At 47.8% G+C, this 22,801-nt stretch overlaps 1 protein-coding gene across 1 annotated transcript in view; it reads left to right on the top strand.

Moving 5' to 3' along the window:
* The window catches only part of LOC119969126 (synaptonemal complex protein 2-like), a 458,660-nt gene that overhangs the window by 326,176 nt on the left and 109,683 nt on the right, over positions 1 to 22,801 (top strand). The window contains exons 14-15 of the mRNA XM_038802343.1: positions 3,684 to 3,744; positions 18,913 to 19,061. Coding sequence (XP_038658271.1) covers positions 3,684 to 3,744; positions 18,913 to 19,061 — 210 coding nt within the window. The remainder of the gene's footprint in view (positions 1 to 3,683; positions 3,745 to 18,912; positions 19,062 to 22,801) is intronic.

Below are 22,801 nucleotides of genomic sequence, written 5' to 3'. Positions count from 1 at the left end.
TGGGAGCCCTCGACCAGCACCGGTGACATCCCGGAGGAGCACCAGGGAGGACTCTGACTTCCTACTACAGCTGTTTCCTGGTTCCTATCTGTGGGACCTCACGTGGCAGCTTGCAGAGTGTGTACAGTGCCGCCACAGTTGGGGGGAAACAGCTGTGATAGGAACCGGGAGACAGCTGTTATAGGAAGTCACCCTCCACCATCCCAGCGACACACATCTCGGTTGGGCAGTTTAGTGAAGAAGCTGCTGTGGCACTATCTTGTGTGCACCATACACGTGCTGCAGTACAGCAGATGGAGGTTAGAACCCCTGAGGCGGCAGACGGTCGGAGGGCGGCCCGACCCAGTGTCGAGCTGACGTTCGGATGGTTTCAGGCTTCTGGAATGGGCGGTCCCATCTGCTGTGGAGGTGCAGTCTCAAAGCCAGGGACTACATGAGAGGGTGTTAGCAACCATCCAGGGGCTGCAGGTGCAGTTGGAGGAGTCCAAATTCCTGTTGGATTAGGAGATTGTGCCGGCCATGTGTGCCACCCAGGCCAACACCGCTTAGCTGCCATCCGCGCTGGAGACCTTGGAAGCAAAGGTTTCGGCCATGGTTCAGAATGTCCAAGGCACTCGGTGCGGACGCTGGCTGAGGCCAAGGACAGCCATGCGCCAGGGCCATCTGGTTTGAGCAGCGGCGCTCCTGAACATGGCCCAGTCACAGCAGGCCATAGCTGAGGGCTTCGGCAAAATTCATAGATTATCATAGAATTTACAGTGCAGAAGGATGCCATTTGGCGCATTGAGTCTGAACCGACCTTTACAAAGAGCACCCTACTGAAGCCCAAATATCTACCCTATCCCCGTAAACCAGTAACCCCCACTTAACATTTTTTGGACACTAAGGGCAATTTAGCATGGCCAATCCACCCAATCCGCACGCACATCTTTGGGCTGTGGGAGGAAACCGGAGCACCCGGACGAAACCCACGCCGACACGGGGGAGAACGTGCAAACTCCGCCCAGATAGTGACCCAAGCCGGGAATCGAACCAGGGACCCTGGAGCTGTGAAGCAACTGTGCTACCTTGCTGCCCTATTGGGTTTCCATGCCTGAACATTCCGATCCCATGATGTGTCATCCCAAAGTCCATCCCCTGGTCTTTCCGTCACCCCCTGCTGACCCCAGCCCCTCACCTCTCCCCCGCCGGCAGCCTAAACATGTCCGACCTCCTTTCTCCCTCATTTGTCATGGCACCTGTTTCCCTATTTTCATAATAGCAAGTGAAACCCACCATGGTAATTCACCCGACGGAGGCAGCACATTGCGGAGAACACTGGGTCAGGCCTGCTAATTCTCTGCAAATGTACGTGTGGAGTGTAACACATTGATGCTGCTGTTGAGGCACCGGAGCATGGCATTCTGCCGCGCACTTGGCGCCCTCCACGATTTTGGCTTCATGACCGATTCTCTGCCCAATTACCATTCCCGATTTCGGCGTTGGCCGACATGAACTCTGCCCATGCTGTTTGTTCACGGTATGGGGACACAGTAGCACAGTGGTTAGCACTGTTGCTTCACAATGCCAGGGACCCGGGTTTGATTCCCTGCTTGGGTCACTGTCTGAGTTGAGTCTGCTCCCCGTGTCTGTGGGTTTCGTCCGGGTGCTCCGGTTTCCTCCTACAAGTCCTGAATGACGTGCTAGTAAGGTGAATTGGACATTCTGAATTCTACCTCAGTGTACCCGAACAAGTACCGCAGTGTGGAGACTAGGGGATTTTCATAGTAACTTAATTGCAGTGTTAATGTAAGCCTACTTGTGACACTAATAAATATTATTATTCATTTAACCCTGATAGATTATCAGTTGCAATGCTGCAAATATGTGTCATAACTCCCATGAGGACCATTGGGAAGCCACCATTGATCTCCCCTTGGAACTCATGGAGTGCTTGTGGAGCTCCCCAGGCAGGGGATGGAGGCTTACCACCTGGGACTCGTTATGAGCAACGGTTAAAAGCAGGTCCACATCAGGGCCTGATGAGATATGTCCTCCCAGCTAGGATTTCACTGGGAGTGAGATGTTGTGCTATGCAGACCATTGTAAATAAATCGATCTTACTTTTACCGTCAGCATCCTCTGCGTCATTATAGAATGGTTGGATTCTGGGAATCAGGGGTTATGAGGAGAAGGCAGGAAAATGGGGATGAGAAAAATATCAGCTATGATTGAATGGCGGAGCAGACTCGATGGGCCGAGTGGCCTAATTCTGCTCCTATGTCTTATGGTCTTATGTGCATCTTGCTGCAATCTACTGCTGGATAACTGTTTCCTTAAAAATATGCTGCAGCTCCTTTTTCTGGTCACACTGTTGAGGCTATAATTGTTGAAAAGGAGATAGAACACAAAGTGAGGGAGCATCAATACATATCCCTTGCCACTTATAAACCTAAACAGGTTATTCAAGTGGAACATCATAGCAGGTTAGGTGAATTGGCCACGCTAAAAATTCCCCTTTGTGTACAAAGATATGCCGGTGAGGTGAGCTTATGGGGATAAGGCCAGGGGAGTGGGCCATGGTGGGGTTCTCTTTCAGAGGGTTGATACATTTTCAATGGGCCAAATTACCTCTTTCTAGGGTAGCACGGTGGCACAGTGGTTAGCATTGCTGCCTACGGCGCTGAGGACCCAGGTTTGAATCCCTGACCCTGGGTCACTGTCCGTGTGGAGTTTGCACATTCTCCCCGAGTCTGCGTGGGTTTCACCCCCACAACCCAAAGATGTGCAGGATAGGTGGATTGGCCACGCTAAATTGCCCCTTAATTAGCAAAAATAATTGGGTACTCTAATTTTAAAATAAAAAAAAAATGACCTCTTTCTGTACTGTAGGAATTCATTGTTTTATGAAACTACCGCTTAAGTTAGAGCAAAACCGATTTGAAGAGATATGTGCCAAGCTCACTTAATTGTGGAGTAAAACTGACATCAATAATTGCTCATGCTGCGTGAAGCTTAAATCTCAAGGATTATAATGGTAAATATTGACAAAGTTTAATATACTCAGCGATAAGTTGAGAAGCAAAAAAACGGCTGTTATCATTGGTAAGGGCAAGGGCGGCTTTTGCAAAATTTTATGTAACCGAGCATATTCAAAATGAGCAGCTGTAGTTTGTAAAGGGAGGCGGTTGGGGATGGGATTTTCATAGCTAGAATTATTTCATAGAATTTACAGTGCAGAAGGAGACCATTCGGTCCATCGGGCCTGCACCGGCTCTTGGAAAGAGCACCCTACCCAAGGTCAACACCTCCACCCTATCCCCATAACCCAGTAACCCCACCCAACACTTAGGGCAATTTTGGACACTGAGGGCAATTTATCATGGCCAATCCACCTAACCGGCACATCTTTGGACTGTGGGAGGAAACCGGAGCACCCGGAAGAAACCCACGCACACACGGGGAGAACGTGCAGACTCCGCACAGACAGTGACCCAAGCCGGGAATCGAACCTGGGGCCCTGGAGCTGTGAAGCGATTGTGCTATCCACAATGCTACCGTGCTGCCCTTCAATTAGATGGAATATCTTTTGGAAGAAGGGTTTATGGTTAAACGTATGGAATGATACACCTTTATTATATTTTAATGAACTTTGAGTAGGTCATAACTGCACACTTGGGATAATTTTCTCCTTTTAATTCCAGGAACCAATGTGGGAGACTGTCTGTTTACCTGAAGAGGATATAGAAAGTTACAGTGTTGAAGGTATAGCTGATCAAAGAGTGGGTATTAATCTAGTTCACGCATTCTAGTCATTTCCATGCCCTGGCAACCCTGCCCTTTTGGAAGTTAGTAAGACCATGCAATATATTAATATTTTCCCAGACTGACCATAAACCTAACCATAAAACATGACACACCTAATATCCCAACAGGAATTTGATGTTCAATGTAGGAAGAGAATCCTCTAAATGACATGACAGAAGTGATTACTCTTCAAAAAATCCTTGTGTGCAAAGCACTTTGGGATGTCAAATTGTCATGAAAGTCATTTTTTTCTTTGAAAAGAGCCATTCAAATTTATTGGAGCAATGCCTTGTAAACTCGTTGAAATAAAGTTAAAATGTGATTTCTTTGAAGTAGTTTTTCAATGCCTGTCTGTTTATTTGTACAGAATTAAGAGGTCTTAAGAGGATTAAAGGTTTCTTCTGTTGTTCTTTCACTGGCATGGGCGCATGGAAGATGTGAGGGGGCATGAGGTGGATGGAGAAGTCATAGTGCATGGGTATCGGGCCTAATGATACCTGTATATGGACCCAGGTCTTCTAACCTACCAGCCTCGCCAATGTGCCTTCTTAGTTGCTGCTTGGGAGGTGGAAGACCTGACTCAATCTTTCACCTGATTCCTGAAGACCAAAATACTGGGTGAATATTGTTAAGATACTGTTGTCAAACCCTTTTTGTTTGTCCTGTGTCCTTTTTATCCCTACACTGCTGCCAGTCTTCTGGTTAAGATGCTACAACGCTGCTACACCATCTGGGATTTATGTTTAAACTACAGCTTTTAGGCGGAGTTGAAACCCCAATCGTGATTAACCTCTTTCGGTTCTGTTTTCGAACCAGTGATGATGATTTGATCGACTGGGCAAGCAGCCATTTGGAAATATGCAAGTTCCGATTCGAGCCTGTGATGGTGGGGTCAGACAGAACGTTCCAGAAGGAGGGGGGATCTTGTGAAGAGTGCCATATTGTTTTGGGTCTGTGCTGTGAAGAGATCCAGGCACGAAGCAGGTTTTAAATCTCTTGCTCTCTCTCCCTGCCAGCTGATTTAGAGAGCGTTCTATAACCTACAGTTCCAGATTCGATACATGATCAATGGCTACCAAGAGCTATGTCGGCAGCAAAGAACCATCTCAAAACTACTAATCCTTTTTCAGTTTAAACCTTTCCCTTTTTCTGGTGAGTGTATTCGCAGATATCTTCACCACCTCACTCCTCCGCTCTGAGGTCCCCACCTCCTTCAAGAAGACCACCAAAATACCAATACCAAGAAGAACAAGGTAGCCTGCCTCAAAGACTACCGACCGGCGGCCCTAACGTCTGTTATCATGAAATGCTTCGAGCGGCTAGTCATGAGACCGATCACTGCCAGCCTCCCAGACGGTCTCGATCCACTGCAGTTTGCCTATCACCGCAACTGGTCCACAGCAGATGCTATCTCACTGGTTCTACAATCAACACTCGAACACCTCGACAACAAGGACACCTATGTAAGACTGCTGTTCATAAACTACAGCTCCGCCTTCAATGCCATTATCCCAACAAGACTAATAACCAAACTCCGCAGTCTTGGACTTGACCCCTCCCTGTGCAGCTGGATCCTCGACTTCCTCACCAACAGACCGCAGTCTGTCAGGATAGGCAACAGCACCTCCTCCACAATAGTCCTCAACACCGGAGCCCCACAAGGATGTGTGCTCATTCCTCTACTGTACACCTTGTACATACATGACTGTGTGGCAAGATTTAATCCCTACTCAATCTATAAGTTTGCGGATGATACGACTGTGGTGGACGGTATCACAAACAACAACAAATCAGACAACAGGAGGGAGATAAATAACTTGGTTGCATGGTGTAGCGACAACAACTTCTCTCTAAATGTTGGAAAGACCAATGAACTGATCATCGATTTCAGGAAGCGTAGCATGACACACATTCCTGTCTGCATCAATTGCTCCGAAGTGGAGATGGTCGATAGCTTTAAGTTCCTGGGAGTCACCATCACCAACAGTCTGTCCTGGTCCACTCACTTTGATGCAACAGTCAAGAAAGCCCAACAACATCTCTACTTCCTACAGAAGTTAAAGAGATTTGGCATGTCTGCATCGACTGTCACAAACTTCTATAGATGTGCAACAGAGAGTATCCTATCCGGCTGCATCACAGCCTGGTTTGGCAACTGCTCAGTCCAAGACCGCAAGAAACTGCAGAGTATGGTGAACTCAGCCCAACGCATTACACAAACTTGCCATCCTCCCATTGATTCTGTATACACCTCCCGCTGCCTCAGGAAGGCAGACAGTATTATCAGAGACCCCTCCCACCCAGGCATTGCTTTCTTCCAGACCCTCCCACCAGGCAGAAGGTACAGAAGTCTGAAGACTCGCACATCCAGACATAGCTTCTTCCCCACAGCTACATGACTCCTCAACGACTCCCCCTCGGACCGATCTATTCCCTGTAAGAGCACTATTCACGATGCCCTATGCTGCTCTTGTTCATGTATTTGCTTTGTTTGGCCCCTTGTTCTGCACTGTAACCAATCATGTTTGTCGATGTAAGAACAAAGAAAAAATTACAGCACAGGAACAGGCCCTTCGGCCCTCCAAGCCTGCGCCGATCCAGATCCTCGATCTAAAACTGTCGTCTATTTTCTAAGGATCTGCATCTCTCTGCTCCCTGCCCATTCATGTATCTGTCTAGATACATCTTAAATGACGCTATTGTGCTCGCCTCTACTACCTCCGCCGGCAATGCGTTCCAGGCACCCACCACCCTCTGTGTAAAGAACTTTTCACGCATATCTCCCTTAAACTTTTCCCCTATATCTCCCTTAAACTTTTCCCCTCTCGCCTTGAACTCGTAACCCCTAGTAATTGAGTCCCCCACTCTGGGAAAAATCTTCTTGCTATCCACCCTGTCTATCCTCTCATGATTTTGTAGACCTCAATGAGGACCCCCTCAACCTCCGTCTTTCTAATGAAAATAATCCTAATCTACTCAACCTCTCTTCATAGCTGGCACCCTCCATACCAGGTGAACCTCCTCTGCACCTTCCCCAAAGCACCCACATCCTTTTGGTAATGTGGCGACCAGAACTGTACGCAATATTCCAAATGTGGCCGAACCAAAGTCTTATACAACTGTAACATGACCTGCCAACTCTTGTACTCAATACCCCTTCCGATGAAGGAAAGCATGCCGTATGCCGCCTTGACCACTCTATCGACCTGCGCAGCCACCTTCAGGGTACAATGGACCTGAACACCCAGATCTCTCTGTACATCAATTTACCCCAGGGCTTTTTCATTTACAGTATAGTTCGCTCTTGAATTGGATCTTCCAAAATGCATCACCTTGCATTTGCCCGGATTGAACTCCATCTGCCATTTCTCCGCCCATCTCTCCACCCATCTCTCCAATCTATCTATATTCTGCTGTATTCTCCGACAGTCCCCTTCACTATCTGCTGCTCCACCAATCTTAGTGTCATCTGCAAACTTGCTAATCAGACCACCTATAAGTTCCTCCAGATCATTTATGTATATCACGAACAACAGTGGTTCCAGCACGGATCTCTGGAACATCACTGGTCACAGTTCTCCATTTTGAGAAACTCCCTTCCACTACTACTCTCTGTCTCCTGTTGCCCAGCCAGTTCTTTATCCATCTAGCTAGTACACCCTGGACCCCTTGAGACTTCACTTTCTCCATCAGCCGACCATGGGGAACCTTATCAAACGCCTTACTGAAGTCCATGTATACAACATCTACAGCCCTTCCCTCATCAATCAACTTTGTCACTTCCTCAAAGAACTCTATTAAGTTGGTAGGACATGACCTTCCCTGTACAAAACCGTGTTGCCTATCACTGATAAGACCATTTTCTTCCAAATGGGAATAGATCCTATCCCTCAGTATCTTCGCCAGCAGCTTCCCTGCCACTGATGCCAGGCTCACCGGTCTATAATTACCTGGATTGTCCCTGCTACTCTTCTTCAACAAGGGGACAACGTTAGCAATTCTCCAGTCATCCGGTACCTCACCCGTGTTCAAGGATGCTGCAAAGATATCTGTTAAGGCCCCAGCTATTTCCTCTCTAACTTTCCTCAGTAACCTGGGATAGATCCCATCCGGACCTGGGGACTTGTCGACCTGAATACATTTTAGAATACCCAACACATCCTCCCTCCTCATGTCGACTTGACCTAGAGTAATGAAACATCTATCCCTAACCTCATCATCCGCCATGTCGCTCTCCTTGGTGAATACCGAAGCAAAGTACTCGTTAAGAATCTCGCCAAGCAAAAGGAGGAAGGTCTAGACCCGATCAAGGCATCGATCGACCGGGCAAAGTAGGGGCTGGAAGCCAAGGTTGGGCGATCCAGAAGGTTGAGGAGAAGGTGATCGAGCACGAGGAACACCTAACTGAGCTGGAGTTACAGGTGGGGCTGATGAGAGATCAGCAGAAAAGGCTGCAGGAGAAGGTGGGGGACCTGGAGAACAGGTCCCGTCGACAGAACTTGAGGATCGTCGGCCTCCCTGAGGGCTGTGAGGGAATGGACGCAAGATCCTATGTGGCGAATATGCTCGAGAAATTAATGGGTGATGGGGCGTTTGCTCGACCCTTGGAAGTGGATAGAGCCCACAGAATGCTTGCAATGAGACCGCGTGTGAATGCACAGATTCCTGGATAAGGAACAGATTTTGTGGTGGGCCAAGCTGCAAGTGGGAGAACAGCATCTACCAGGACCTGGGTGCGGATCTGGCCAAAAGAAGAGCAGCATACAACCAAGTAAAATCGGCCCTTTATATAAAGAATGTGAAGTTTGGGCTGCTATATCCAGCTCGTTCATGGGTCACTTTGAAGATCAGGAACTCTATTTTGAGTCGCCGGACGAGGCGATGGACTTTATTAAAAGTAAAGGGCTGGCAGCTGACAGAGGAAACTGAGCTCTTGGGACTGGTAATGCTGTATCGATTTTGTTAGACTTATTCTCGCTTTTGAACTGCATGTGAAATGTTCTTTATATAGATTTTTGGGCTGTTGCTCAGTTTTGTAAGGGAACCTGGCGCTGGGAAAGGATGGATGGATCTTCTTTGTCATTTCCTTGTGTTTGGCTGGAACTGTGTTTTTTGAATATGTATGGCCGGGGGGGAGGGGGGGGGGGGGGGGGGATGGGAATTGCTCGGCTGTCAGGGGAGGGATTGTTGCTGGGAGACAAATGGGAGGTCGAGGACGGAGGGTGCCGAAGAGCGGGCCTGTGGGGGCTTGAGACTGGTCTAAGAAGGATGATGGCTGATCGCGGGGGAGGGGGGGGGGGGGGGGGGGCTGCTGTCTCCTGGTCGGGCTGATCACGTCGAACTTTAGAGGGCTGAATGGGCCGGTTAAGAGGATTCGCGCATTTGAGTGGATTGAAGGTGGGCGTGGCAATGCTACAGAAGACACACCTGAGGGTAACAGATCAGACCATATTGAGGAAGGGATGGGTCGGCAAGTATTTGACTTGCGTTGGACTGAAATTTGACTGCTCCAGGAAATGGACTCAGATATCTGAAGGTACGGGATTTTATGAGAAGGCAGGATTCAACCTTACCGCTCCTACCGCCACAGGGGATACAGGACAGGGTAGTTTCCAGAACGGGGGTCGGAGAGGTTCGGATATTTATAAAGAACTCATGGAGGAAATACAGACATAGAGCATAGAACATAGAACGATACAGCGCAGTACAGGCCCTTCGGCCCACGATGTTGCACCGACATGGGAAGTCAAAAATTAAAGGCCATCTAACCTACACTATGCCATTATCATCCATATGCTTATCCAATAAACTTTTAAATGCCCTCGATGTTGGCGAGTTCACTACTGTTGCAGGTAGGGCATTCCACGGCCTACCACTCTTTGCTTAAAAAACCTACCTCTGACCTCTGTCCTATATCTATTACCCCTCAATTTAAGGCTATGTCCCCTCGTGCTAGCCACCTCCATCCATGGGAGAAGGCTCTCACTGTCCACCCTATCTAACCCTCTGATCATTTTGTATGCCTCTATTAAGTCACCTCTTAACCTTCTTCTCTCTAACGAAAACAACCTCAATTCAATCAGCCTTTCCTCATAAGATTTTCCCTCCATTCCAGGCAACATCCTGGTAAATCTCCTCTGCACCCGTTCCAAAGCTTCCACGTCCTTCCTATAATGAGGCGACCAGAACTGTACGCAATACTCCAAATGCGGCCGTACCAGAGTTTTGTACAGCTGCAACATGACCTCATGGCTCCGGAACTCAATACCTCTACCAATAAAGGCCAACACACCACAGGCCTTCTTCACAACCCTATCAACCTGGGCGGCAACTTTCAGGGATCTATGTACATGGACACCGAGATCCCTCTGCTCATCCACACTACCAAGAATTTTACCATTAGCTAAATATTCCGCATTCCTGTTTTTCTTTCCAAAATGGGGGAGCACGGTAGCATTGTGGATAGCACAATCGCTTCACAGCTCCAGGGTCCCAGGTTCGATTCCGGCTTGGGTCACTGTCTGTGCGGAGTCTGCACATCCTCCCCGTATGTGCGTGGGTTTCCTCCGGGTGCTCCGGTTTCCTCCCATAGTCCAAAGATGTGCGGGTTAGGTGGATTGGCCATGATAAATTGTCCTTAGTGTCCAAAATTGCCCTTAGTGTTGGGTGGGGTTACTGGGTTATGGGGATAGGGTGGAGTTGTTGACCTTGGGTAGGGTGCTCTTTCCAAAAGCCGGTGCAGACTCGATGGGCTGAATGGCCTCCTTCTGCACTGTAAATTCTATGAAAATGAATCACCTCACACTTCTCCACATTAAACTCCATTTGCCACCTCTCAGCCCAGCTCTGCAGCGTATCTATGTCCCTCTGTAACCTGCAACATCCTTCCGCACTGTCTACAACTCCACCGACTTTAGTGTCATCTGCAAATTTACTTACCCATCCTTCTGCGCCCTCCTCTAGGTCATTTATAAAAATGACAAACAGCAACGGCCCCAGAACAGATCCTTGTGGTACGCCACTCGTAACGGAACTCCATTCTGAACATTTCCCATCAACCACCACCCTCTGTCTTTCAACTAGCCAATTTCTGATCCACATCTCTAAATCGCCCTCAATCCCCAGCCTCCGTATTTTCTGCAATAGCCGACCGTGGGGAACCTTATCAAATCCATATACACCACATCAACTGCTCTACCCTCGTCTACCTGTTCAGTCACCTTCTCAAAGAACTCGATAAGGTTTGTGAGGCATGACCTACCCTTCACAAAACCATACTGACTATCCCTAATCATATTATTCCTATCTAGATGATTATAAATCGTATCTCTTATAATCCTCTCCAAGACTTTACCCACAACAGACATGAGGCTCACCGGCCTATAGTTACCGGGGTTATCTCTACTCCCCTTCTTGAACAAAGGGACCACATTTGCTATCCTCCAGTCCTCTGGCACTATTCCTGTAGCTAATGATGACCTAAAAATCAAAGCCAAAGGCTCAGCAATCTCTTCCCTGGCTTCCCAGAGAATCCTAGGATAAATCCCATCAGGCCCCGGGGACTTATCTATTTTCACCTTGTCCAGAATTGCCAACACTTCTTCCCTATGCACCTCGATGCCATCGATTCTAATAGCCTGGGTCTCAGCATTCTCCTCCACAACATTATCTTTTTCCTGAGTGAATACTGACGAAAAGTATTCATTTAGTATCTCGCTTATCTCCTCAGCCTCCACACACAACTTCCCACCACTGTCCTTGACTGGCCCTACTCTTACCCTAGTCATTCTTTTATTCCTGACATACCTATAGAAAGCTTTTGGGTTTTCCTTGATCCTACCTGCCAAAGACTTCTCATGTCCCCTCCTTGCTCGTCTTAGCTCTCTCTTTAGATCCTTCCTCGCTTCCTTGTAACTATCAAGCGCCCCAACTGAAACTTCACGCCTCATCTTCACATAGGCCTCCTTCTTCCTCTTAACAAGAGATTCCACTTCTTTGGTAAACCACGGTTCCCTCACTCGACCCCTTCCTCCCTGCCTGACTGGTACGTACCTATCAAGAACATGCAATAGCTGTTCCTTGAACAAGCTCCACATATCCAGTGTGCCCAACCCTTGCAGCCTACTTCTCCAACCTACACATCCTACGTCATGTCTAATGGCATCATAATTGCCCTTCCCCCAGCTATAACTCTTGCCCTGCGGGGTATACTTATCCCTTTCCATGATGTGGAGATGCCGGGGTTGGACTGGGGTGAGCACAGTAAGAAGTCTTACAACACCATGTTAAAGTCCAACAGGTTTGATTCAAACACGAGCTTTCGGAGCGCAGCTCCTTCCTCAGGTGAATGGCGAGGTATGTTCCAGCTTGTGTTTGAATCAAACCTGTTGGACTTTAACCTGGTGTTGTAAGACTTCTTACTATCCCTTTCCATCACTAACGTAAAGGTCACCGAATTGTGGTCACTGTCTCCAAAGTGCACACCTACCTCCAGATCTAACACCTGGCCTGGTTCATTACCCAAAACCAAATCCAATGTGGCCTCGCCTCTTGTTGGCCTGTCAACATATTGTGTCAGGAAACCCTCCTGCACACATTGTACAAAGAACGACCCATCTAATGTACTTGAACTATATCTTTTCCAGTCAATATTTGGAAAGTTAAAGTCTCCCATAACAACTACCCTGTTACTTTCGCTCTTTTCCAGAATCATCTTCGCCATCCTTTCCTCTACATCCCTCGAACTATTAGGTGGCCTATAGAAAACTCCCAACAGGGTGACCTCCTTTCCTGTTTCTAACCTCAGCCCATACTACCTCGGAAGAAGAGTCCCCATCTAGCATCTTTTCCGCCACCGTAATACTGTCCTTGACTAGCAGCGCCACACCTCCCCCTCTTTTTCCCCCTTCTCTGAGCTTACTAAAACACCTAAACCCCGGAACCTGCAACAACCATTCCTGTCAGAGGACCTAAACCACAAATGGGAAGATGAGCTGGGGATGAGATAGAGGCAGGTCTTTGGGCGGATGCGCTAAGCAGAGTCTACACGTCCTCATCATGTGCCAGGCTCAGCCTGATTCAGTTTAAGGTCGTTACCCGGGCACACATGACGGTGGCCCGGATGAGCAGGTTTTTTGGGACAGAGGACAGGTGTACGAGATGTACGGGAGGGCCAGCAAACCACGTCCATATGTTTTGGGCATGTCTGAAGGTTAGGGGATTTTGGCAGGGTTTTACAGATTTCATGTCCACGGTGTTTAAAAACAAGGATGGTGCCAAGTCCAGAGGTGGCGATTTTCAGAGTGTCAGAAGATCAGTGAGTCAGGGGGTCAGAGAGGCTGACGTCTTGGCCTTTGCCTCCTTGGTAGCCTGGAGACGGATATTGTTAGCGTGGAGGGACTCGAAGGCCCCAAATTCAGTGATCTGGCTTAGTGACATGGCTTGGTTTCTCAGACTCGAGAAAATAAAGTTCGCCCTCAGAGGATCAATGCTGGGGTTTGCACAGTAGCATAGTGGTTAGCACTGTGGCTTCATCGCGCCAGGGTCCCAGGTTTGAATCCCCGCTGGGTCACTGTCTGTGCGGAGTCTGCGTGTTCTGCCCGTGTCTGCGTGGGTTTCCTCCGGGTGCTCCGGTTTCCTCCCACCTCGTGCAGGTTAGGTGGATTGGCCATGATTAATTGCCCTTAGTGACCAAAAAGGTTAGGAGGGGTTATTGGATTACGAGGATAGGTTGGAAGTGAGGGCTTAAGTGGGTCGGTGCAGACTCAATGGGCCGAATGGCCTCCTTCTGCACTGTTCTATGTTCTAAATACTTTGTCAGATGTTTAAAGGTTAAGTGGGCAGGGGATTGTATTGGGGCTAGTTTAGAGATGCATGTGTGGATGTTATTTGTGTTGGAAACCTCGTCATGAAATGTCCATATCCCGATGTTTCATTCTTTTAGGGAGGGAGGTATGTTTAGATACTGTTGTAAATTCCTTTTTGTCTGTCCTGTGTTCTCCTTTTTACCCCCACCCTGCTGCCTGTCTTCTGGTTAAACTGTTACAACATTGTTACACCATCTGGGATTTCTGTTTAAACTACAGAGTTGAAACCCCTATTGTGATGGACCAAGACAGGACATCCCCTTTAGTTTCTTTGGTAGAACACGAGATGATGATTTGATAGACCTGGCAAGCAGCCAGTCGGAAATATACAAGTTCCTATTTGGGGCCTGTGATTTCATAGATTTCATAGAATTTACAGTGCAGATCGAGTCTGCTTATCGAGTCTGCACCGGCTCTTGGAAAGAACACCCTACCCAAGGTCAACACCTCCACCCTATCCCCATAACCCAGTAACCCCACCCAACACTAAGGGCAATTTTGGACACTAAGGGCAATTTATCATGGCCAATCCACCTAACCTGCACATCTTTGGACTGTGGGAGGAAACCGGAGCACCCTGAGGAAACCCACGCACACACGGGGAGGATGTGCAGACTCCGCACAGACAGTGACCCAAGCTGGAATCGAACCTGGGACCCTGGAGCTGTGAAGCAGTTGTGCTATCCACAATGCTACCGTGCTGCCCACATTGGTGGAGCCACAGAGAAAGTTCCATAAGGAGGGCGGATCTTGTGAAGAATGCCAAATTGTTTTGGGTATGTGCTGTGAAGAGATCCAGGCACGAGGCATGTTCTAAATCTCTCTCTCTCTGCCTGCTGAAGAGAGATACAGTGCGATATATCTGCCAAATGATGACACACGTAGCACCGCAGAGGTGTGTGGGAAGGACATCCGCTCCTGCTGGCCGTCAAGATGGCAGTCGCCCTGATCTTTTATGCCATGGGTCCTTCCAGGTGCTGAGTGCGGACCTGCCGCGGGATTTGCTGCCATTGACGGGATGTCCTGGATCCAGAGATGATCGACGGGATGCATGTCCCTCAACTAGCACCTGCAGATGACAGGCTGGTCTACACAAATCTAGGTTATTCAATATTGGTCGTGGCTGATGACACCAGACCGATGGGGGACCCGCTACATTGGCGCCCCTGCAGCAACCAAGAACGTGATGGAGTGGTGCTTCGACCTCCTGATGATGTGGTTCAGGTGCCTGGACCGCTCTGGTGGGGGCCTTCCATTATGAGGCTGAGAGGGTCTCCCACATGATGGCGGGAATGAAGCAGAGGAGGCTGGACAGTGGTGGGACTGGAGCATGGACAGCAGAGCAATGCCATGACTGGAGCATGAAGAGCAGAGTAATGGTGGGACTGGAGCATGGAGTGTGGAGCAATGGCTGGACTGGAGCCTGGAAAGCAGAGTCATGGTGGGAATTGAGCACGGAAAGCAGAGTAATGATGGGACAGGGGACCGGAGAAGAGAGCGTGGTGCAGAACAACAGTGGGACTGGAACGCTGGGAGCAGGGCAATGGCTGGACTGGAGCATGCAGAGCAGAGCAATGGCAGGACTGGAGCATGGAGAGCACAGCAATGGTGGGAATAGAACAAATCAAAGAACAATACAGCACAGGAAGAGGCCCCTCGGTCCTCCAAGCCTGTACCGGTCATGATACCATGCTTGGCCAAAACACTCAGCACTTCCTATTGCGATACCCTTCTATACCCATCCGATCCATGCAGTTATCAAGATGCCTTTTGAATGCCGTTAATGTATCTGCTTCCACAACCTCCCCTGGCAACGCGTTCCAGGCACTCACCAGGTGTAAAAAATCTGCCTCGCACATCTCCTCTAAACTTTGCCCCACGGATCTTAAACCTATGTGCCCTAGTGACTGACACCTCCACTGTGGGAAAGAGTGCCTGCCCACCCATTCTATCCATGTTCCTCATAATCTTGTAGACCTCCATCAGGTCGCCCCTCAACCTCTGTCGTTCTAATGAAAACAGTCCAAGTGTATTCAGCCTCTCTGCATAGCTAACACCCTCCAGACCAGGCAACATCCTAGTAAACCTCTTCTGCACCCTGTCTTTCTGGTAGTGTGGTGACCAGAATTGTGTACAATGTTGTCCTAACATTTTAAGTTGATATTCTCTTTTCCTTCCCAACTCCCTCTCATTCATTTCTGTTTTGTGAAGTTCAAATTCTCTCTCTTCCTTTGCTTCTGCCATTGCTATCTCTCCATTTAATTTTTTTCTGCCACTGTCAGTCTCCCCTTTTCCTTCACTTGCAATTTGTTCAGTTCTTTCTTTTTGTTTATATTTTTCCTGCATTTCTAATTGTTTCATTTATAATTGAATTGGAACTAATTCGAATGATTCAGGCTCTGTCACTGGCAAGTTTAAATATTGAGCTGTGGCTTGCATTATCTCTGCCTTCCTCGTCCCTATAGATAAGGTTAACTGCAGCTTCTTCACCAGACCCAAAAGTTGTGTTTTATTCTCCATTTGTAAACCATCCCAAGCAACCGATTCCACACCCAGGAAAACTTTTACAACTGAAAGAGCAATCTCCAGTCACTTACTATTTAACTTTCAATCCCTGAAAGAATACAATTATTCCACACATGCTCACTGTCTTCAAGTTCAATAACCTCAAGCTGAACAAGGAATTGTACATAATTCCAGTAAAGAGCTCCAAGTTTTATTATGATCCCAGACCAGCCGCAAGCAGTGGCTACAACAATGGACCAAAACCCCCAATATTTTATTTCATTTTTATAAGACTGTGCGGAAAGAATAGTTCACTCCAGGAATGATTGCAGAAATAGGGCTTGGTTATTTTCAAACTAAAGTTTATTATGAATAAAAATATTAAACTTTTAACTTCAAACCCCAAAAGAACACCGCACCTGCACATCTTAAAACTACCAATTTGCCATCAAACAAGAAAATGCACATACAGCTCTCAATCCAGCTCAAACAAGCAAGGACTAAAGTGATACATGCATTACAAAACAGATTCTGTCTCGTATGAAAACCCTTTCTTACTCTGTGATGGTCTTATAGAAAAATTACAGCAAAAAAGGAGACCTTTTGACCAATTTTATCCATGCCAGCCCGACGACACCCATGTGTCCTTCTAATCCCACCTTCCTGCACCAGGTCCATAACCTTGCAGTTTAGAGCATTTAAGGTCTAGTTCCCCCGGGTACGTTTATTTCAAATAGCTGCTTCACTTGATTTGTTTCAGTCTTTCCTTTGCCTCCAGACAAGGCTATTCTATCTTTAAAATAGTATCAGTTTGTAAACTAACTTGGAAAAGAATTGTGGACTCAGTGCCAGGCAGATGGGAACTCAGCTTCTCTTTCTCTCAAAGCTTCGCCAAACTCCCTGCCTCTCTGCACAGCTTCTCACAAAATGGCACTGTCTCTCTCTGCTCTGCCCAGCACTGACCTCACCTCTTCAAGGTAAAAAAAAACAGTATCACTGCAGGTAGGCTGCAAATTGTTAACTCTATAGGGACTTCCCCTAGTCAAACCACACTAACCCCAGGCTTTTAACCCTTAAATTGCCCACTACATTTATAATCCGAATTTCCTAAAATCTTCCAATTGTCACACTTCCAACTGAACCTGCATGTCAACCTTAACAGAATCCTGAACTAGGACTCGAAAGTCTCGTTGTGCTTCAGATTGTCGAAGCCTTTCCCCAGTTAGGAAATAGTCTGTGCCTCTATTCTTCCTATCAAAGTGCATAACCTCACAAATTTCCACATTTTATTCCAGCTGCCACATCTTTGCCCACTCTCATAGAACATAGAACGATACAGCGCAGTACAGGCCCTTCGGCCCTCGATGTTGCACCGACATGGAAAAAAAAACTAAAGGCCATCTAACCTACACTATGCCCTTATCATCCATATGCTTATCCAATAAACTTTTAAATGCCCTCAATGTTGGCGAGTTCACTACTGTTGCAGGTAGGGCATTCCACGGCCTCACCACTCTTTGCGTAAAAAACTCACCTCTGACCTCTGTCCTATATCTATTACCCCTCAATTTAAGGCTATGTCCCCTCGTGCTAGCCACCTCCATCCGCGGGAGAAGGCTCTCGCTGTCCACCCTATCTAACCCTATCTATCTCTCCTAGCCTGCCCAAGTCCTTCTGCAGCTTCCCGATGTCCTCAAGACTACCTACCCCGATGATACCTATCTTTGTATCACCTGCAAACTTCGCAACAATGCCCTGAGTTCCTCTTCCAGATTATTAATGTGTAAACTAAGCAGTTGTGGTCCCAACACTGGCCCCTGCGGAACACCACTAGTCACCAGCTGCCATCCTGAAAAATATACCTTTATCCCCACTCTCTACCTTCTGCCAGTCAGTCAATACTCTATCCATATCAACATTCTGGGAGTTACCATTGACCAGAATCTGAACTGGACTAGCCATATTAATACCGTGGCTACCAGGCAGGTCAAAGACGAGGAATCCTACAGCAAATAACTCACCTCCTGTCTCCCTAAAGCTTGTCCCCCATCTACAAGGCACAAGTCAGGAGTGTAATGGATTACGCTCCATTTGCCTGGATGAGTACAGCTCCCAACAGCACTCAAGAAGCTCGACAAAGCAGCCCACTTGATTTCTACCCCTTGCACAAACATTTATTCCTTCCACCACTAACAAACAGTGGCAGCCGTGTACCAAGTACAAGATGCACTGCAGCAACTCACCTGGGTTCCTTCGACTGCACCTTCCAAACCCATGACCACTACCATCTAGAAGGACAAGAGCAGCAGATACCTGGGAACCCCACCATTTGAGGTTCCTCTCCAAGTCACCAGCCCGACTTGGAAATATATTGTCATTCCTTCACTGTTGCTGGGTCAAAATCCTACACCTCAAGGGCTACAGCAGTTCAAGAAGACAGCCCACCACCACCTTCTGAAGGCAAATAGGGATCGGGAATAAATGCTGGCCTAACCAGTGACGTCAACATCCGGTAAATGATTTTTAAAAAAAGAGCACCCTTAAGAGAGAGATCCATAGCTGGACAGGTATAGGGAGGAAATTCCCAGAATTTGGGGCTGAAGGCATTATCACCAATGGTGAAGTGGTCAGGGGCCAGAATTTGAGCAGTGCAGAGATAGAGTTGGCTTTGTTTTTCTGTATGTGACGCTTCCATATTTTTCCTTGTTTCATTTCTGGAATTTAACTAATTTCAATCTTTTTTTTGACAAAATAGTGAAAAATGAGAAGAGATTGCTAGCTGTTGATCTGAACATCCCTGTCAGAATTGGAAACATTGAAGGAAACCAGATACAGATATCCTTTGATTTGAGTTTGGACATCTTCAATACTGTTCAGAAAGTTTATGGTTCCCTTAAATTCAAGGTACGCTCCACTGCTGTAGACATCTTGCAATTTTAAAATATTATACTTGGTGAGTTCCCTGAAGTTGGAGAGGATATTTTCAGACAGGAGACCTGGGGCGGGATTCACCATTGGCTGACGCCGAAATTGGGAAACTCGATAGGACGGAGAATAGGGTCCGACGGCAAAATCGCAGCTGGCGCTGATTTGACACCAAATCGCAATTCTCCATTACATTGACAGCGGTGTCAATGCAGTCTGGAATGCAGTACAGTAAACACCGTTGGCATATCATTAACGGCCTGACCCAGTATTCTTCGGGGCCTCCGCGATTCTCTGCTTCCGATGGGCCAAGTTCCCGACGGCGCAGTTCATTTGTGCTTTTAAAAATTGTGAAAAAGGCATTGTGGTTGCTGAGGGAGAAAGAGATGGTACTGTTATGGGAGCGGCGTTTTCAGAACCCCAAAATGTATCATGGAGTTCAACCAACCTCTCCCTTTAATGGATTGTTGCTTTTGAAGTACACGGCTTGGTCTCCAGGTGCGGTATTACAATTATGGACACGGGTTTTTAAACACAAAACAATGTTTATTCCATGAATTCAACTTAACCTTTTTAAATAAACATTGGATCATTTAACACCCCTTACTTCAAAGATCACCCCGAAAATAATGCAACACTAAATAATCCCTCAAAATGTTCCTTCAAACCTCCAAAAGACTTAACACCTTTAAACAGAAACACATCAGGTTAAAGCCATTACTATTATGAGTTTAAATCACCCAAATGATTTAAAGATAGTCTTTCATGGCAGAGATCACCGCAGATCCAGCTTACTGCAAAACACACACACCCAAGCTCTTTTCCTCAAAACTGAAACCAAAACACTGCAAAATAGCTGAGCTAAAAACCCAGCCCCACCCACACTCTGACATCGCTTCAGTAATATGAGCTGCCCTATTTCTTAATGGTACATTGCTTAAACATCCATTTCTGAAAGGTACTCTCACATGATAGTACAGAAATTGTCCAACATCGCCAACATTTGCTGACAGGTGTGTCGCTGACCGGAAGGGCTTCTGCCAGGGCTGGGGAGAGTAACGGGCTGTGGCCAGGAGGTGAGCTGTGGTGTTTGGGTGGACGGGCATGGAACGCCATTGCCGCAGTCTGCAAGGCAGCCATGCAGCTGTGCACGCCGCTAACAGCTCACTGTGAACTTAGGGCCACAAGTCTTATCGGTGACCCCCCCAGATCACTCCTCTAGTTGCACTATGGCCCCAGCCGACCCATCAACTGTATAGATGTGCTCCAGCACAACCAGTGCCTTCTTGTTGGCTGGGATGAGTTTGTGTGGGGATTGTAATGTGTATATGTGGCTGCAGCTTGTCAGGCTCCTGAGTGTCAATCACGGACCTGGCGAATCCCGCACTGTTTTTCATTGGAATTGATTGTGTTCCACATGGCACCAGTGCTAGCCCCTCCACAGTTGCTGAATCGACCCAGGTTCGTGTTGACGTCAGCACTTAGTGTCAGAAATGGAGAATCCTGCCCATGAGTTTTGTGGAACTGTGGAGACCCCACAGACCTGTAAGAATAATCTTTTGGGAGTACAGATCTTTATTGCTGGAAAAAGCACATATATTTTTGAAGATCTCAAATGGTCCTAAGGTCTGCCCATGGTGGATACTCGGGGAATTGGCATGGCCAATATTGGTGGCTGAGGGCATTCAGTTAATAATGCATGGGGAGTATTATTTCGATACCCTGGTCTAGTGTGCGGTCAATTCCAGCCCCACAGACCCTGGAGTCTCAACAGAAGTGAATCAACCAATAATTTGTATCTGGTGTATGAAATACTTGACCCTTGAATGCTCCAATAACTTACAAGGACCAGATTTGTAAGTGAAACACACAAAAAACTGTTTTGTTACAAAAATAGAGATAAGACATACAAGGGTTATCAGAAAATATTGGCCAGCTAATCTATTTCTCTCCACCCCCCCCCCCCCCCCACCCTTTTAACGGTTCACCCTCTATCTACCCAAAGACACACAAGCAGACACACACCAGGGAAAGGTAGAGGGGTAAAATAATAGAGATTAAAATGGAAGAAAGAGGAATAAGTGTCCATGGGCGGGATTCTCCGACCCCGTGCCGGGTCGGAGAATTGCTGGAGGGCCGTGCGAATCGCGTCACGCCGCCGGGACGCGATTCTCCGCACACCGCCATTGGGGCTGGCGTGGTTGGTGACACCGGTCGGGGGCCTCTCTATGCGGTCCAGGATGGGCCGAGTGGCCGTAAAAATAAAACCCGAATCCTGCCGTCGCTGTTCTAACATGCTCTGAGCCGGCGGGACCTCGGCATTGAAGGGTCCGGGGGCGGCCTTGGGGGGAGGGGGGGGAGTCCGACCCCGGGGGAGTCCTCCAATGGGGCCTGGCCCGCTATCGGGACTCACTGATTGGTGGGCCGAACTCCTTTGTTCCGCGCTGCACCTGTACTCCTGTGCCATTTTGGTTCGGGGCCGGCGCGCACAAGGGACACACCGTACATGCGCGGAAATCACGCTGCTGGGACTGTGCATGCATGGGTTTGCGCATCTCCCGGCGCCCATTCCACGGCCGGATGAGCAGCTGGAGCGTCATGAACCGCTTCAGCGCCCTGCTAGCCCCCTGTAGGGGCCAGAATTGCTGATCCTGGGGCCGCGACGGCGTTCCCGACGGCGTCAACAATTAGCCCCAGGATCAGAGAATCCCGCCCCTTGTTTCTGATACGAAAATTGTTGTATTTGGCTATCTTCCCAGCACGCGGAACCAGTTGAATTGCTAATGAGGTTCTTCTGGTTGCAACATTCAGGCAGGACTCTCATGGTGCGGGATCCCCTCTAGGGAGTCTCTTTAACTTCGGTTAACTTGGCCCTTCAAACAGAAGATCCACCTCAGGTCTGTTTAATTCTGCCTCGTCTCCCCCTCCAGTGGAGTAGCTATCAGCCTCACAGATCTAGAGAGTTTAAAAAAGTTTTCAAACAACACCATTCTTCCCCCCTCCACCCCCCACCCCCCCACCACCACTCCCCCCACCCCATCTGCAGCAGGTGCTGGACTGGAATTTTCTGCAGGTTTAAGTCTCTGTGCAAAGAGAGAAAGGTCCTCTTTTCCAGGTCTTTGGAGAGAGAACAGAACTGTCGCTCTCTGCCTTTTTGATCCAAACGAAAACTGAAAGCAAAGCAACCAGTCCCACAAAGTGAGGAACTATCCGGAACGATCAGCATTGTGTGTTAGGTAGGATGGAGGAATTTAAAGTAACTGGCTGGTTGCCAGCCAAGTCTATAAAAATGTGTAATCACTGCGGCCAAACCAAGCAATGCATCTCACCAGGGGCATTCTGAGGCCAGATCAAATACTTCACCTTGCTGGGAGCTTCAGTAGTCATCCATATACAAACGTTGTAACCAAAGTAACAGAAAATAAAGGGAATACACAGGGGAAACCAGGTTTAAACAGGATGATCCTGTTTACCTCGCTCACTGTCTAGTGACATGAAATCGATTTGCATCTCATGAATGCTCATTAAATATACTGCTCACTGGAATTTATATCACTTTCCAGTCTTGCGTCACACCAATGGGAATTCACATCAGTCTGTTTAAGGTTTGAAAAAGAGTGGTGTGCAGTGGTCAGCTCTCACTTTACTTGTCTCTTCAAGGTGAGTGCAACATTCAACACTGCTGCTCTGGTTTTGGATTGGATTGGATTGGATTGGAT

This window comes from Scyliorhinus canicula, chromosome 7 (genome assembly GCF_902713615.1).
Source record: "Scyliorhinus canicula chromosome 7, sScyCan1.1, whole genome shotgun sequence".
NCBI classification, from domain to species: Eukaryota; Metazoa; Chordata; class Chondrichthyes; order Carcharhiniformes; family Scyliorhinidae; genus Scyliorhinus; species Scyliorhinus canicula.
Note: the sequence above shows the minus strand (reverse complement) of the source record. Positions and strands in the feature narration are given on the sequence as shown.